This window comes from Ursus arctos, unplaced genomic scaffold (assembly GCF_023065955.2).
Source record: "Ursus arctos isolate Adak ecotype North America unplaced genomic scaffold, UrsArc2.0 scaffold_13, whole genome shotgun sequence".
NCBI lineage: Eukaryota > Metazoa > Chordata > Mammalia > Carnivora > Ursidae > Ursus > Ursus arctos.
Window position 1 is genome coordinate 49,171,064 of NW_026622797.1, and position 17,098 is coordinate 49,188,161.

The following is a 17,098-nucleotide window of genomic DNA, read 5'->3' on the forward strand; positions in this document are numbered from 1 at the left end:
AAGCTCCACAAAACCTCGATCTGCTCCAGTTAGAAGTTACATTTGTTTTGCAAGTGAAAGACTTGACGTATTCAGCTTAAAATCGTCTAAAGTGAATGTTATTATGGGAGCATTATGGTACTGAAGAGATCTGTATTTTCTTGTTCGCCTTGAGTCCTGACTGAATTTTGCTTTGCTTCTTCAAGAAAAAGTATCTGTGCTTTCAAAAAAATATATACAGACATGTAGAATTCATTGGATGGTCAAAATAAGAAGTCAGTATCTGGCTTCTTAAGTATATACTAGAATTTCAAATGTATAGAACAGATCAAGACGAAAACTCACTTCATTTACATAATGCCTCCAACTTAGATTTTTCAGGCTAGAGGGCTGGCCAAGTGTGATTTCGCAGCTCCATTTTGTTAGCGCATTATAAATTGGGGGGCTCAGAGAGGAAGGGAGAGTGCGGTGTTGTGGTCATGAGAATTTTGGCAGGAGAGCAATACCACGGTTCTGGAGCGAAGAGGAGGAGGCAAGAAGGAAATACGTGGGGAATCTAGGGAAAGAGTAGCGATCCCAGAATTAGAAAGCTGCTTACCACTTCAGGAAAAATAGTGAACTTCCCCTCGGCAGGGACTGCTGCCTGGATTCACTGTCACTGACTCCTTCTTTACGGAAGGCTTCAGCTCTGAATGACTTTTAAAATAGACACCACTCTTTATAAGTAAGAATGCTAGAATATATGGAATGTCTTTAAAATTGAAGTGAAAGGTGAAAAAAATTTTACAGGTGAAAAAAAATTATAGTGGCTTAAACTACGGAAAATTTTTCTTCCTCTCACGTAAGAGAGGTCTTGGGGTAGATAGTTCAAATCTTGTAGAGAGACTCCATAGTCATCAGAGACCTAGGATCCATGCAGCTCCCCTCTCTTCCATCCCGAGGGTGTAATTCTCCTCAGGGTCCAAAATTGCTGCTGCAGCTTCAGCCATCACAACCTTCCTCCAGGCAAAGGGATGGAGGAAGCACTAAGTACAGCCCTCCTTCTCCTCCTCCTCCTCCTCCTCCTCCTCCTCCTCCTTCTTCTTCTTTTTTTTTTTTGAAGAAACCTTCCAGAAATCCTACATGACATTTTATTTATATCTTATTGGTCAGATTTTAGTCCCATGGTCACACGGTCATAACAGAGAGACTGGGAAGTATAGTCTTTTATCTGGGCAGCAGTGTGATCAGCTAGAAATCAGGGTTTTCTTATTGAAGGGAGAAGGAAGAATGGATATGTGGGCAAGTGATACCTCTGGTGTGCTACATTTGCCTTTAAACTAAATGACAGTATATATATGTTGCTATTTTTCTCTATTAAGACCAAGCATTTTATAGGATCTGAATTTGTATTAATGTGCTTAGTGGGGAGCTGGTATTGATCATAAGTAAATTTAGAAAATGCCAGATTGTGCTTTTTCTGGGCACTCCTAGTGCTAAGAGATTCTTGGCAGAGAGGGATATTGGGAGAAGGAAGGGATCACACTTCTTTCTCAAATATTGTAGCAGTCCTTGAGCACAACTCTTCATCAGTCCTTAAGTCTCAGGGAGGATGAAACTTAGAGTTGGTAGTTGCCCCAAAGCAGTGCTAGTGTGTGATGCATGCTAATTTGTGTGTGTGTGTGTGTGTGTGTGTGTGTGAGAGAGAGAGAGAGAGAGAGAGAGAGAGAGATTCAGAGCAGAGGAGTGGTGCTTAAGATATGGAATATCTTCCACTAATTAATTCATTTATGATCTTGGGCAGATCATTTAGCCTTTTCGGGCTTAGTTTTCCCTGCCTATAAAATGAGGAAGTTGAACCAGATGTTCACGATCCTACCGGCTCCAATCTGCCATAACCTGAAAATTGGGAGGTCGATTTAACCATCTTCCCGTCAACCCATCTATCTGTCCACCTGTCCATCCATCTACCCATCCACCTACCAACTACTTTCGATAGTGCCTGGCAGTGTGGCTAGGAGCTGAGGATTAAAAAAAAGTTATTAGCCTTCCTGGAGCTTATAGTCCATTCTAGGGCACAGAGAATATAATGCTGTTGCCTCTTGTGAGATGTAAATGCAGGTGAAGAAGCTGTTTTCCATTTCACCTGCCAACGTGTTAAGTAGAGATGGCTCTTGGCTATCACGTGTAGAATATATATTTCCTGTATATTTCCTGTACCAAATTTTAATTCTTCCTGAGTCATTTCCCAAAACATAGCTGCTGTGGCATAGAGAAGGCCCATTTTGATATTAGCTCTCACAAGATGACCTTCATTTGGGGGGTGGTTGTGGACCTACCTGAGAATCAGTAAAAATAGGAACAGCCAGCACTGATGAAGCCAGTACTCTGTTGGGCACTGCACACGGGGCCATATGGCGTTTCTCCTTTAACCTCCAGACAGGTAGGAGTCCTGTTTTTCTCTGAGTCACTGAGAGGCTAAACAGCCTGCCCCAGACTCATGTGTTGAAGCAGTCATCTTCGGAGCCAAAGTCCCAGAGACCACAGTGTTCCCAGAAGAGAGCACATGAGCGCAGACACACAATTTGCATATGGTTCCGGGAGTATGAGCCTCACCACCACCTTGGTGATGTGTTTAAGGAACTCTGACCGGACTGTATCCTAATTAAGAAAACATCTGATGGTGGAAAACCACTATATGCCTTCCCAGATCAAGGATTACCAGTGTGTGGATACTTTCTGCATCTGTTCACAAGAAGGGGGAGAACCCAACCTGTATGGAGGTTGAGAGTCCTGTGCATACATGTCGTAAAAAATTCACGTAGTCAGGGTGCCCGGTTGGCTCAGTCAGTTAAGCATCCGTCTTCAGCTCAGGTCCATGATCACAGAGTCCTGGGATCAAGCCTCGTGTCAGGCTCCCTGCTCAGTGGGGAGTCTGCTTCTCCCTCTCCCTGTGCCTGCTGCTCCCCCCACCTTGTGCTCTCGCTCTCTGTCACTCTCTCTCACATAAATAAAATCTTTAAAAAAAACAACCCTCACATAGTGTCATCAGCCAAGTCCAGTGGTTCTCAAAGTGTGGTCCTTGGATCAGCAGCATCACCAGCAGCAGGGCTCCTGGTAGAAATGCAGATACTCAGCTCCGATCTGAATCTGCTGAATCGGAAGCTGTGTGTTCACACATCCTCCCGCTGAGGCTGATGCCTGTGGCACTCTGAGGGGCACCGTCCAACAGAACTTTGTGCAACGATGCAAATGTCCTGTGGCTGTAACATCCAGGGTGGGGGCTGCTAGCACAGGTGGCTTTGAGCATTTGCAATGTGGTGGGAGAACTGAAATTTTAATTGGATTGGCTTTTATTTAATTAATTAAAATTTAAATGGCCACACGTGGTGAGTGGCTATGATGTAGGAGGGCACCATGTAGCCCCCTAGCATTCTGAAACATTCCCGTGCCTTTACATCTGAACAATTCACTGCATTAGACACAACACAACACAAAAAAGCGGAACGACACCTATAGACTTGTGTATTGATAGTATCTGTTTCCTTATGCCAGTGTTGATGTCACTGAACTAGAAAATGTTTGGGATGGGGGCCTTGCGGTTTAATGCCAGTGAAATCTTCCATAAGAAAAAAACAATTTGTACCTATTTCTAAGTCCTGTCAGAACTTATGGTAAGCAGTGCCTTCTTGGATAATTGTCTCTGCCTTTAGATGTTGAGGGTAAGAATTTTTGAATATTCTCAACTCTAACTCTGTATCAAGCAAGAATTTTTGTATATTCTCAACTCCATATTCTCAACTTGAAGCAACTCAAGTTCCTTAAAGAAAATGAAATTCAGCTTATGCTTGCAGGACAGTCGTGATGTTCCATACATTGGTAGAGGGGAGACGCGGTCACCAGCAGAAAGTTTTGGTGTTCTACACGAAGGGAAGACCCATGAATAAAGGAACAAGGGCAGGAAATGTCATGGCATTCTGAGGAACAGCAAAGACTAACCTTTGGCTAAAGTGTAGGGTTCATAAAGTGTTGGAAATGAAGACCCTGACAGCACTTGTGCAGAGGGGGGTGATGGGAGCCGCAGCTGCCCTCATTCCTAACTTCCAACCTTTCACTCTGTCTCCTCTTTCTCCATCAGTGGGGCTTAGGCAGGATGATCACAGGGCTGGAGGTAGAGGGACAGAAAAGAGGGACTGGGTGTAAGATGTTATAGGGGCAGAACGGACAGGACTTGTATCGTATGGGACACCATACCTACCACATGCCAGGAACTTCGCAGAAACTTAATACCCAACGAGGAGTTGGGTCCTGCCCTGAAGGAATGAGAGCCCAGGTGAGGAATCAGACGTATCAGCCAACGAGTGCAAATCGTGCTATACACTTCCCTCAGAGTCAGTACAGGATGCAGAGATGGGGGTCAGCCTAACCCCCCAGCTCTTCCCTCATCTCTCCTTTCTGCCTCTACACCTGCTGAGCCTTTTATGATTTTCACCCCCAGCACTGTTTCTCCTCACTCGTATTTCAGTGTATTTTAATAAATAACCCAAGGAGTTTATTTTCTGTTTCTCTAAGTGCGTACCCTTTGTATTTGGGCCATGTTTGATGTAGCCTGAGTCGCATGGCTGGCCCTCCCACGCTCTGAGATTGACGCAGCCCCACGTCAAAGAGTAAAATGTCTGGCTGAGAAACATCTTATTTGGGTGTTTGCTTGGTTATTGATTTGTTTATACATCTATTCATTTAGGAGTATTTACACATTTTTAAAAAATGTCCCATCTCTTTCTGGAAATACTTGAGAATGCTTTTGTAAATATGATTGGGCCAGAAAAATAAATTAACGAGGCATGGTGGCTTTAAGGCACAGGGTTCTGACCTAAGGTCAGAGACAGATGTGTTGTTTTCAGCTGCCCGAGGAAGTGGGTAGAAATAAGTGAATTAAAGCCTCTGCCTGGCATTATCCTTGTCCCGCCCCTGCTCTCCTCCCTGACTGCCTGTGCCAGGTCCCTTGCGGTCGCCTCAGTCCTGAGGAATTTGAACTGCTTGGCTCTTTGCTGTCGCAAGTCACCAGTGATGTAGGAAAGATGTTAGGGTTCAAAGCTGACAGCCAAGAAAGAATTCTTGAGACATCTTCGGTGCAAAAAGGTGGTTTTAATAAAGCACGGGGACAGGACCTGTGGGCAGAAAAAGCTGCACTGGGGTTGTGAGGAATGGCCCATTATATACTTTCACGTTGGGAGAGGGTTAGGGATAGTGTAAGTCTCTAAGGAATTTTGGAAGCAAGGTTTCCAGGACCTGAAGGGGGCTAACTATTATTAGGAAAAGGTCACATATTACCATCTAATAAAACCTTAGTCATGAGACCCTTCAGATGTGTATCAGCGGGCCATACGCTTGAGGGATGATTGCCAACATGTCTCTGGGGTAGAGATAAAGGAAGTTTCCAGAGGAATTTTTATATGTTAAAGAGACTTACAGGGTCCTGGGGGGTTGGGCTAAGATCACCTTTTGCCCTGAACTAAGTATTAATATCGAGGCAGCTGAGTTCCTAGAGGAATGTTATTCTGCCTGTTTCAAGGACTTGTCAATGGGCTGTAAGTAGTAAGGAGATGTAACAATTTTTCTTCTGCCTTTTTCCCACGTCAACCAATAGCCCTGCTGACTTCTTGACTTCTCAGCAGCTCACCATGCCCTGTCCATGACCTAGGTTTCTGGAGCTAGGACCGGGTTATAGCACTGCATCCAGCCGGAAAATTCTCGCCCAGCTGTCTCAGGTTGGATTCTTTGGAATAGGCTGGAGATCTGGCAAAAAAAAAAAAAAAAAAAAAGTCTTTGTTTGTAAATGTTTCCCTTATTTCCTTGAAAATTCCTTTGCTGAGTATTGCTCCCTGCAGAGGTCATTTCTGTGATCTGATTACTACATAAAATTATTTTCTTTAATTATTAGTTCAGAATCGGTCTTACATTGGCTTTGGGTGACCCTTCATATTTCTTGTAATATTCAGGGCAAGCCTTATCTCTCTTTCCCTGGTGGTAACGGAAATCTTATAATGGTACATTTCCGCCGGCCAACAGTGATAATTAAGCCTGATTTAGTGTGTTTAAAGTCTAAGGATCTTGAAGAGAATTTTAATCCTCTTGTTCATTTAAGATAAATTAATTTCTTTCATTTTTCTCTTTTTTTTCTACAAAACTAAGATTCTTTAACGTGTTCAGCTTTTAATTTTGTAGGTGCAGATATATCTTGCTTTAAGTAGAATTGATATATAAAAGCCTGGATTCACTTTGCTTTAATCATTAAGTAACAACTTTTCATAATTAGGCTAAAAAGCAGGAAGAAGTTGTGTGGATACAATTATTTAAAAATTATGATTGAATATTGACCCAAACTACAGTGAATATGGGGGAATGAATGTAGCTTGATCTGTTGAGGTGGTAGGTAATGATAATAATGTAATTTTAAAAGATATTCATAAATATCTAGATGAGGGGTTAAAAATCATTTTTATAACATGAGCCCATTACAAAACTCAATTTGCACACTCCTTTTCAGGAATCTATTTTTTACGAAGTATGAGATGTCCCTGTAAGTGCCATAAATGTATGACTCTGGCCCAAAAGCACACGCTGATACTGAAGCAGCAGCGGTATTACGGACTGAATAGGAAGTTCCTTGTTCTGCATTAGTTGATTGATAAGCTGGCTGACTGATAATGATATTTTATTGGTATTACTTTGAGTTTTGGCTCTTAGCCAGGGATTTGGCTGACTATAATGGTTAATTAGCTTTATAACTGATGGTAAGAGCCAGTTTTAAGCTTTAATACACATTTTCTGGGTATAAAAAAGAATCTATATCGTTTGAAAGATTTAATAGAGAATAATAGATAAGGCATTTTTATTAGGATGTTTTAAATAAAAAGGTATATAGAAATAATTTAACATTGTTCTTAATTAAAACTGGTTTGTCCTGTTCTTTCTTTCTTTAAATGGCATGCAGGTTTTTTGTCTAATCTAGTGAATCACTCAGACACAGAGACACAGGTATGTTTAGGAACACTCCAGAGTGTCACACGGCTTCGGGATAAGAAAACGAGCAGTCGTCGAGTGGGCTGATGACAGTGGGGGAGCCTTTGGCAGGTGCGCGTGTGCAGGGCGGCCAGGCTTAGCACCACTCGGTTTGTCCTCAGTTTCCCAAGAGCAGGTTCAGGAAGGGTCTACAGGTTAGAAAAAAATTTAAAAGTTGTGAACAGTGCCTGTCCTTTGCACATGTTACTTCGCTCCTGGGAGCATAGTTATTCTAAGACAATAAGAGAACATACTTAGATATTTAGCTCCAGGCTTGTTGATCACATCCGTGGGCCATATCCAATTGGAAAGAAGGGGATCGGATTGGTTAAGAAAATTAAACCAGTATAAAAGTCCTTTAAAAATATGTTATAGATGGAGGCAAACTATTTCTCTTGGCGGGAAGGCTCTTCTTCAAGTAAGAATTTGCGAGGGAGTCCAAATATATAAAAGAGAGAAAAGGGGAGTTGGTCCTGTTGAGTCGAGGTAGCAGGTCCAGAGGCTCCCCCACATCTCCGACACTCTTGCAGGGGCCCCTGCCCCCTCAGTCACAGGCTTGTGAAATCCCCCAGGGACACAGAGAACACTTTGACGGAAGTTTATTGGTCTGGGAAGATATTCATGGTTTGTTACATTGTTACATTAAAAAGTGTATTTGAAAACACATTATGATTCTAATGTTATAAACAACATGTGGGTTTGAATTATGCCTGTTATGCTGTGATATGTGTGTTGCGTGTGTGTGTGTTTATGGCAAAGAATGATGTTTAGCAAGAAATACACCAGGTATTCAAGAGTTAACTCTTTTAAACTCTGGATTAAGGGTATTTTAACTCCTTTTCTTTTTTCTTATCTGTAATTTTAATTTTTAAATAATGACCATGTATTGATTTTTTAATAACAGAATATTTTTGGTTAAATATATATGAATTTCTAGGAATCACAGCTTTGAAATATATAGTATTTGAAGCTGTATAAGTAACCTCTGACTTTTGCATGAATAGTACTTGGTCTCTGTTCTAGTTGCTACTGCTATATAATGAGTCATCCCCAAAACTCAAGTTCCTTAAAACAGTGATTGATAGTTGCATTATTGTCACAGTTTCTGGGGGTCGGTGTTTGGGAAGGGGCCTGCTGGGTAGTTCTGGCTCAGGGTCTCTCCTGGGGTTACAGTCAGACGATGGCTGGAGCAGCCAGGGTTGGCCAGGCATCCCCTTCTTCATACTGATGTGGGGCCTCTTCATGTGGGCTCTCTGCAAGGGCTAGTTTGGACTTTCTCATAGCACCGTGGCCTCAGGACAGTCAGACACCTTGCATGGGGGCTAAAGTTTTCAAATGTGAGTGTACCACTGAACAAAGTAGAAGCTTTTATGGGCCAGGCTTCAATATCCTCTAGAACCACTTCTACCTACTCTTAGCCAATGGTAACAAGCCCATCAAGATTCAAGGGGAGCATCACAGAACAGGAGACGTAATTTGTGAGGCCCAGTGCAAAATGATAATTCAGGGTCCCTTGCTCAAAACTTAGGAAGAATTTCAAGTCCGTGACAGCAGAGCATTAAGCCAAGTATGGAGCCCTTCAATGTGGGGGACCTCATGCGGCTGTGTAAGTTGCATCCCATGAAATCATCCCTGGGGAGGGAACATCAGTTCCATCTCTTGATTAGAGGAGGGTCAAGGCCATGTCGTAGAAAAGCAGGAGATGGGAATTAGTGGTGAGACCATCTTTTGGAAAAGAAAATCTGCCACAGTCTCTATGACTCACATTTTTACTCCCCAGAACTGGAGTTAGCCATTAACCACAAAGGAGGAACTACGGGCTCTCCAGCAATCAGGCTGCCATAACAGCAACAGGGATGTATTTTAAAACTCTTTGTGGGGAAATACTGGTTGCCTCTAAATAGACTCTAACAAAAACACCTGTTTTATTACCTGCCCCTCCACCCCCGGCCCAATTCATAGGTTGGAGCACTTACCCTCGGTGTGACTGTATTTGGTGGTAGGGCCCTTAAGGAGGTAATTAAAGTTAAATGAAGTCATGAGAGTAGGGCCCTAATCCAGTAAGACTGGCGTCCTTTTAAGAAGACGGAGAGATGCCAGGAGAGCGTGAGCATGGAGGAAATTCCGTAGGAGGGTACAGTGCAGAAGCAGCTGGGGCAAGCCAAGGAGAAGCCTCAGGAGAAACCACAACTGCCCATACTTTGATCTTGGGCTTTCCAGCCTCCAGACTGAGAGAAGATATAAATGTCTGTTGTTTAAGCCCCCCAGTCTGCGGCATTCTGTTGTAGCAGCCCTGGTATACTAATACAGTATCTAAGACTTAGACACATTTATTTTACTTGTCCTTTTCAGTATTTTCTTTATTAGTCATCCTAATCTGTTGGCTATCGCAGGTTCTTTGTCAACTTCCAAGGAAAGCCAGATCTTTTTTTTTTTAATATTAATTTGGTATTTTTAAACATTTTTATTTATTTATTTATTTTGATGTACTGTTCGATGATTCATTAGTTGCGTATAACACCCAGTGCACCATGCAATACGTGCCCTCCTTACTACCCATCACCAGCCTATCCCATTCCCCCACCCCCCTCCCCTCTGAAGCCCTCAGTTTGTTTCTCAGAGTCCATAGTCTCTCATGCTTCATTCCCCCTTCTGATTACCCCCCCTTTCTTTATTCCTTCCTTCTCCTACCGATCTTCCTAGTTCTTATGTTCCACAGATGAGAGAAACCATATGATAATCGTCTTTCTCTGCTTGACGTATTTCACTTAGCATTATCTCCTCCAGTGCCGTCCATGTTGCAGATCTAATAGCAAATGCCATGTTTTAATGAATGTCCCTTCTTTAATACTATTCGGATGAATAAAGGCTTTATTATTTATTTTTCCTGGAGTGTTGCTTGTGTTCAGCAAAGGTTCATGTCTCACCTAATACTATGGCTCATTCATGGATTTGTATATAAATTTGAATATTGCTTTTGATCACTGGGGTCAATTATTTGCAACCATGAACAGTTTGTCTCCTCCTTTCTGTGTGCGGGGCTCTTCCCCTCAAGGGCTGGAATCTGTTTCACCTCACCTTGAATCTGGGCTGGCCTTGTGATTTGCTTTGCCCAATAGAATGCGGTGGAAGTGATGCTGGGCAGTCCCAGACCCAGTCCTGTACAGGTGCTGCCGTGTGCGCTGCGGTCTGCCTATCCTGCTGCGGGGTCCCCTGGAAGGGGAAAGGGCTCAGGTGGGGAGCTGCAGGCATGAGGGTGTTGAGTGCCTGCTGAGTTCCCGGAGGAAGAGGGAAGCGGCTAGGGAATTGGGAGGGGGGTGCCAAAGACAAAGTTCATCTGCTGGGCCTGCTTGTGTGGCCGGGAAGGAACCAGGGAACGAAGCATAGGAGTTTTACAATGGTGGTTTTAATTGGCCTTGGAGCCTGTTGACCTGCCCTGGATGTTGTGAAGTTGGAGCTGTCAGGGCTGGCTGATGTAGGGACTGGCAGGACAGCAGCCACAGTTGCCTCCGAGAGTCGCTGGCCCTTGGGTCTCTGGTACGGGACACTTAGCCCGGGCACTGACGGGGAGTTGGCTCCGGAACGCACACCGCCTTGCTACAGCCTGCAGTGATAGCTGTCGCAAACACTGCTGTCGTTTGAACTGTGCGCCCCCAGATTCCCATGTTGAAGCCCTAACCCCTAGGACCTCAGAATGTGACCTTCATTGGAAACAGGGTCCCTGCAGATGTAATTAGCTTCAGTGAGGTCATACTGATGCAGGCCGGGCCCCTCACCCAATATGACCGGTGTCCTTCTACAGAGGGGAAATTTGGGTGCAGGCCATGGGTAGATGAAGAAATAACACGATGTGACGATGAAGAACTAGGTCAGAGCAACGCCGAAGCCGAACAATGACGGAGACTTCCAGCAAACCAGCAGGAGCTGGGAGAGAGGCACAGAACTGCTTCTCCCATGTAGCCCTTGGGGGACCCGACGCCGTCGGATGCCTCGATGTCAGACGTGCAGCCTCCAGAACTATGAGACGGGGCGGTACTGTTGCTGAAGCCGCACAGTTTGCGGTCCTTTTTGCTAATAGCAGCCCTAGCGAACTAGTACAAGGCCAGGACCCGCTTTTCCTCTTCTCTGCGGCGTCGGGTGGGGGACACAGACATCAGCTCGTGCTGTGATGAGGGGGCTGCCAAACGGCCTCCACCTTCACCCAGTTAAAATTAAAATGCCCATTTCCTCAAAAATTCTGTGAAAGGAGGTTTATTGGGTATTCCAGACACAAGGGAAAGGAGATACTTTTTGATAGGAGGACCTCTTTAATGCCGCTGAAATTGTAACGGGTAGGTTGTTTGACCTACCCTCCTTTGAGACACTTCCCTCCCATGAATATGTCTTTCGTTATTCCGGAGTTTACAGAGAGTTCACACCTCGTTGTTTTTCTCAAGAAACCGGATATAACCTAACTGGATTCGGATTGGCACTTGATTATTCCGATGTAATCATTTGCGTGATTTTTAGGGCCATGACTGTTGAAAGCTGATGTTAGTATCTTAAAAGTGGCGTACCCGATGCGACAAAGTTTTGTGCCTTATACAAACAATAATAGTGGATGCATTACGCAGTAGTAATGGAAATTACGTTTGCAAAAGAGTTGTGGTGATAGAACGTTCTGAAATACAAAAAATGGGAAAAGCACACAGGGAAAGAAACCCATGTTTTATTCACAGCATTGGGCTGGCTGTGCTCTCAGGCTGGAAGCGGGGAAGAGGTTTATGAGCTCCTCGGTCCTGCGCCATCCTGGGCCTCGTGATTTAGATCAACCTACTCGATTCTGATTGAAGTGGAGAATTTCCAGTCATTGGAATCAAAAGGGGTTAGCAATGTTGTCGTATTTGAAAATACTTTCTGCTCTTTCGATAGGATAGCGTTTTGTAAGTGAAAATTGGATTTTCACAGGAAGCATATATTTGCTATGATTTATCCTACTTTGGTTTTTTTTCCCCTGTTGCTCATAACTTCTGATTGATAGCTTATTTTAAAAATATGGTTGGAAAAAAATATGACACATATATTCCTCTATCTAAAAACGTAGTTTTTAGGTCAGTTGCAGGCTAATTGACTTTGCCCTGTCCATTTAATACTTTCATGTATTGATCACATTCACCATATGCGAACTCACAGAAAACCATGATAGAGGGGCGCCTGGGTGGCTCGGTCGTTGAGCGTCTGCCTTCGGCTCAGGGCGTGATCCTGACATTCTGGGATCGAGCCCCATGTTAGGCTCCTCTGCTGGAAGCCTGCTTCTTCCTCTCCCACTCCCCCTGCTTGTGTTCCCTCTCTCAGTGGCTATCTCTCTCTGTGTCAAATGAATAAATAAAATCTTAAAAAAAAAAAAAAGAAAACCATGATAGAAATACATCTATAAGGATTTTTAAAAATTAACTATGTGAATTGACATGAGATGTTGATTTTAAGTTTTGGATATTTTCTGTACTAATTAGATAATTTTGTAAAGTTTTAATTACATACTTCTTTTGGCAGTTTAATTACCCCAATTCAGGAATATTCTGCTTAAAATTTCAATGATTAAACAAAGTCAAGAAAGTGGCAGGGCAGCAGAGATGAAAAAAAAGAGTGAGTTAATTCTTTTGAGTGTCCAATTCACAAGAATTATATTAGCCTTGTGCCTGGAGTCTGCTTTTGCTCGGTTCCTTTCAGAAAAGAAAGGAATTTTTTGTTTTGTTTTTCATTTTACTTTTTCTCTTTGTGTTCGGACAGGCTGGTTTACAGATATCTAGACTATTCTGAGGCTTCTTGGTATTCTTGAGGTGTTACCATCACTCTTTCCCAGGTGGACCATGAGGTGCTACTGTCCGAGGCAAGACAGTGAAAGAAAGCACCTTCCTTGGGATGTCAGGATACTGGGCAAGGACCATTATGCAGCAATTATGTCGAAATCCTATGCATCTTCTCGTCCACCCAACTCTGAAATCACACAAGCAATGTTGGCAGCCCAAAGTCATTTTTACCAAGGCCTCTTGTCTGCATACAGGGCTGTTTCACTGGGATTATGTATGTAGAAAGTAATTCTCTAAGTTGTAAAGTGCTTTGCAAATGTAAACTGGTGATATTGATAACAGGACTTCTATTCCTAGAGCCCTTATCCACTCTCTAATGGCACCTTATTTTCTTTCTTTTTTTTTTTTTAATGATTTTTTATTATATTATGTTAGTCACCATACAGTACATCCCCGGTTTGGCACCTTATTTTCTAAACTAAAAGCCTTTTAGGGAATCTGAGTTACCATTTTTTCCTCTTGTGGCTTATGGGGAGTCAGCATTGTGTAGTGGTTAAGAAGAGGGGCCATGTAGACAGACTCAGTCCACATGTCCCCACTGCCCCTCCAGCTATGTGACCGGGGATGGGTTACTCTCTGAGTCTGGTTTTGTAAACTTCGAATGGGGATAGCAACAGAATCACGCTTGCAGAATTGTTGAGAAGAGTAAGCGGATATTGCAGGCGAAGCACTTTGCACGGTGCCCGGCGCACGCAAGCGCTCAGTGAGTAAGTAGCATTCATTGCTTTCTGGAGGCATTCTGGGTTCTGCTATTCTAATAACAAAGCCAGCAAAAATGAGCTGATTCTTACAACTTAATTAATTGCAAAATCTCTCCTATCCTACTCTTGTCCCTACATTTCATCTTACCTGGAATGTGAACTTAGGGTCATTAAACGAACAGAGAATGGTGTTGCCTTTTTTCCCCCTCTTTAAGATGCTGTGCTGGTGTATAGCTTTAAAAGAAATCATGGGATAATAATAGATTTTTACGAGTCTGATATTCAGATGCCTGAGAACTCTCCCTGGCTTCCAGTCCTGAACAGTTGGAGAGGGGTGAGGTCTGTGAGGTGGCCCCGGCAGGCAGTGGCCCTCTGTCTGTCCCTCCCTGTGGGCCACCCTGCTGTCCTGACATGGCTGGGTTCCTGCGAGCAGGGTCTAGGATGTCGGGGAGAGGCTGTGGGCACACAGCTCCATGAAACACAGGCTCCAGCGTCTCCTTCGCAGGCATCTATTCCCACTGGGCGGAGAGTAGGAAGGTCCGTTATGATTTCCGACTGGCATTTCATTATTTGTATATTAACATTTGGTGTGGAGTGAGGTTAGAAATGCATGTCTAGGGGCGCCTGGGTGGCTCAGTCGTTAAGCGTCTGCCTTCGGCTCAGGGCGTGATCCCAGCGTTCTGGGATCGAGCCCCATGTCAGGCTCTTCTGCTGGGAGCCTGCTTCTTCCTCTCCCACTCCCCCTGCTTGTGTCCCTCTCTCGCTGGCTGTCTCTTTGTCAAATAAATAAATAAAATCTAAAAAAAAAAAATGCATGTCTAGGGGTACACAGAAGGGGGAATGAACCATGAGAGACTGTGGACTCTGGGAAACAAACTGAGGGCTTCAGAGGGGAGGGGGGGTGGGGGAATGGGATAGGCTGGTGATAGGTATTAAGGAGGGCACGTATTGCATGGAGCACTGGGTGTTATATGCAAGTAATGAATCATGGAACTTTACATCAAAAACTAGGGATGTACTGTATGGAGACTAACATAATAAAAAATATTAAAAAAAAAATGCATGTCATTAGTGGCCCCTGAAAAAGACCGCTAATTCTAAAACTTGAAACATTCTGCTTTCGGAGGAGGTGGTTAGTCATACAGCGATACTCCTGATGTCAAGATGGTATTTTTAACAGCATTTATTGAATCTGCTAATCTCGTTTCATCATTTTGCTACAGATTGATGTTCTCAAAGCAGATCTGGAGAGTGCGGAATGGAAAGTTTTAGAAAATCTTATTCTGGAAGATGTCCTGGAACAAATTGGACAGCTCACCTTTGAGATTCATCTCCACTGGCCCGGGTTTGAGGTCAGTGGCGGTGACAGTAGTGTCGTGCGTTTCTGGTACAGCCTCCTCAAAGAGTTAGAACTCAAGGGTTTCAGGCTTTTTCATAGTTACAAAGATCTATCTAAACCCCAGCTGTTCCTGAAGAAAGACATTTTCAATGCAAGTAGCTGTTATACTCTGAGCTGGGTGAATACAAGATGGACCTAGGGTGCAGGACCTCATTGAGAACTCCAGGAAATAACTGCAGAACGAGGCATACCCAGCGTTCTAATGATCAGTGTCCTTGTCCAGTCTCCTCCCACTAGCCTGTTAGCTGCTCCAGGAGGGGGTTGTGTTACTGCCTTTGTAGTGCACGTAGCCTGGCACCTGCCCTGTGGTAGGGGACACAGTTAACACCTGTGGGTGGGATGGATACAGGAGTGCCACAGTCGTCCATCTCCATCTGCCCAAAGCCCAGGCCTTTCGCCTGTTTGCCTCCTTCTTTGTTTTAACTGGGAAGATAACCCCCCACTTATCTGTTTTCCCTAAAATTCATCATGCATCTAAAATCCATGAATCCACCAACATGAAGAAGAAATTACATAACATTTCCATTTTTACCGGGTTGATGAGATTCTTAAGTTTGTGGCTTCCTGTTTAAAATAGGGCCTTTCCTTTGACTTTCACTCCCCTCTTTGAGGGTTTTTCTTACTCACCCAGCCCATGACATTCTTTAGGACTTGTAGATTTCAGTCATTCCTTTGCTGAGGCCATGCTGTGGCTTTATAAGCACCCCTGATTCTTGGAGTCTGGGGACTCAGACACACCAAATTCTGTCACTGAGTTTAAAAGACCAGACTCTGAAGAACTTCAACTCAGGATTCTTTTCAGACAGCCTTAAATCCCCTGCTGTTTCTATGAAACTAAGCACAAAGCAGAAATCGGGTGTCTTTGCTATTGCCTTCACCGACTTCAAACCTGATTTCTCGACCACAGCCTTGCCTATGCTGCCAAATCTTTTTTTTTTTTAATACATTATGTCAAAGATCAAGTGAGTTTTTCTCTACTGCCAACTGGCATTTGTTAGAAGACCGTGGCCTGAGAGCCAAAGTCTGTCTCTTTCCTGGGATGCTTACCTAGTGTTTCAGTAACGCCAATCCTTTCTATATTTTTAAAAATTAAACAGAAAATGTAGCTTCTCAGTAGTTCAAATGATCTCCATCATTTTTATTTACGGGATTAGATGTTTATCCCCAGGAATGATTTTCAAAAATTCTATTCCAAATAAGTCAATTAAATAGCATAAAAATAAACCAAATTATTACCTTATTATAAATTATGTTTTCTGGCATTTTTTTTACATCACGAGAGAGCAGGAAAACTATGCATACATTGTTTGTTCAAGAAATTTGGGGAGAGAGTAGAATGCTGGCTGCTACTAGATTTTATTCCTTCTTATCCTTCTTTACCTCCTTCTACCCCAGATGTTCCCTGAGTTGGCTTTCTGTTTCTTGCAGTGGTTTGAAAATGCCATTCCCTCAAGTGAGAAACCAAAATATAGTAGAGTGGGATGATCTTATTCATTTCAGTTCAAAAGGGAACAAGACTTTCTGGATTTTTAAAAACACAAATAAGTTTTTTATTTTAAAACTCATAGTACACTAGTCAAAATCTTTGAGATGGGAGAACCAGCTTGAATCAGTGTGATTTAAAGTGGCAGGCTGCTCTCCGTGTCCATAGGTATCTCAAAAGCACAAAGGGTCCACGAAAAACTCTGAGGTGGTTTAATGTTTAGTGTGCATGGGGTCACTGCCTCGAAAACAAAGTTAACTTTAGTCCAGTTCCTGCTTGGATTATATCAGATTCTCTCTTTTATTTTTTAATTAAACTTATATACACTGAAGAATATACAATAAACCTTTTTACACATTAAACCTCGTAAACCTTCTTACACACTGAAGTAGGAAGCGTACTCGTCTTGTGTCCAGTCTCATCAGATCTTAGGTATGTACACTCCCCTGGTAAGATTTTTTTTTTTTTAAGATTTTATTTATTTATTCGACAGAGATAGAGACAGCCAGCGAGAGAGGGAACACAAGCAGGGGGAGTGGGAGAGGAAGAAGCAGGCTCATAGCAGAGGAGCCTGATGCGGGGCTCGATCCCACAACGCCGGGATCACGCCCTGAGCCGAAGGCAGACGCTTAACCACTGTGCC

The 17,098-nt window shown here is 43.4% G+C and overlaps 1 protein-coding gene across 2 annotated transcripts in view; it reads left to right on the top strand.

The window, feature by feature from the left end:
* Positions 1–16,816, top strand: part of METTL24 (methyltransferase like 24) — a 97,244-nt gene extending 80,428 nt beyond the window's left edge. For both annotated transcript variants that reach the window (XM_048225890.2, XM_057311145.1), the window contains one exon: positions 14,797–16,816. In XM_048225890.2, the coding sequence (XP_048081847.1) occupies positions 14,797–15,111 (315 nt within the window). In that variant the 3' untranslated portion in view covers positions 15,112–16,816. The remainder of the gene's footprint in view (positions 1–14,796) is intronic.
* Positions 16,817–17,098: the final 282 nt, after the last annotated feature.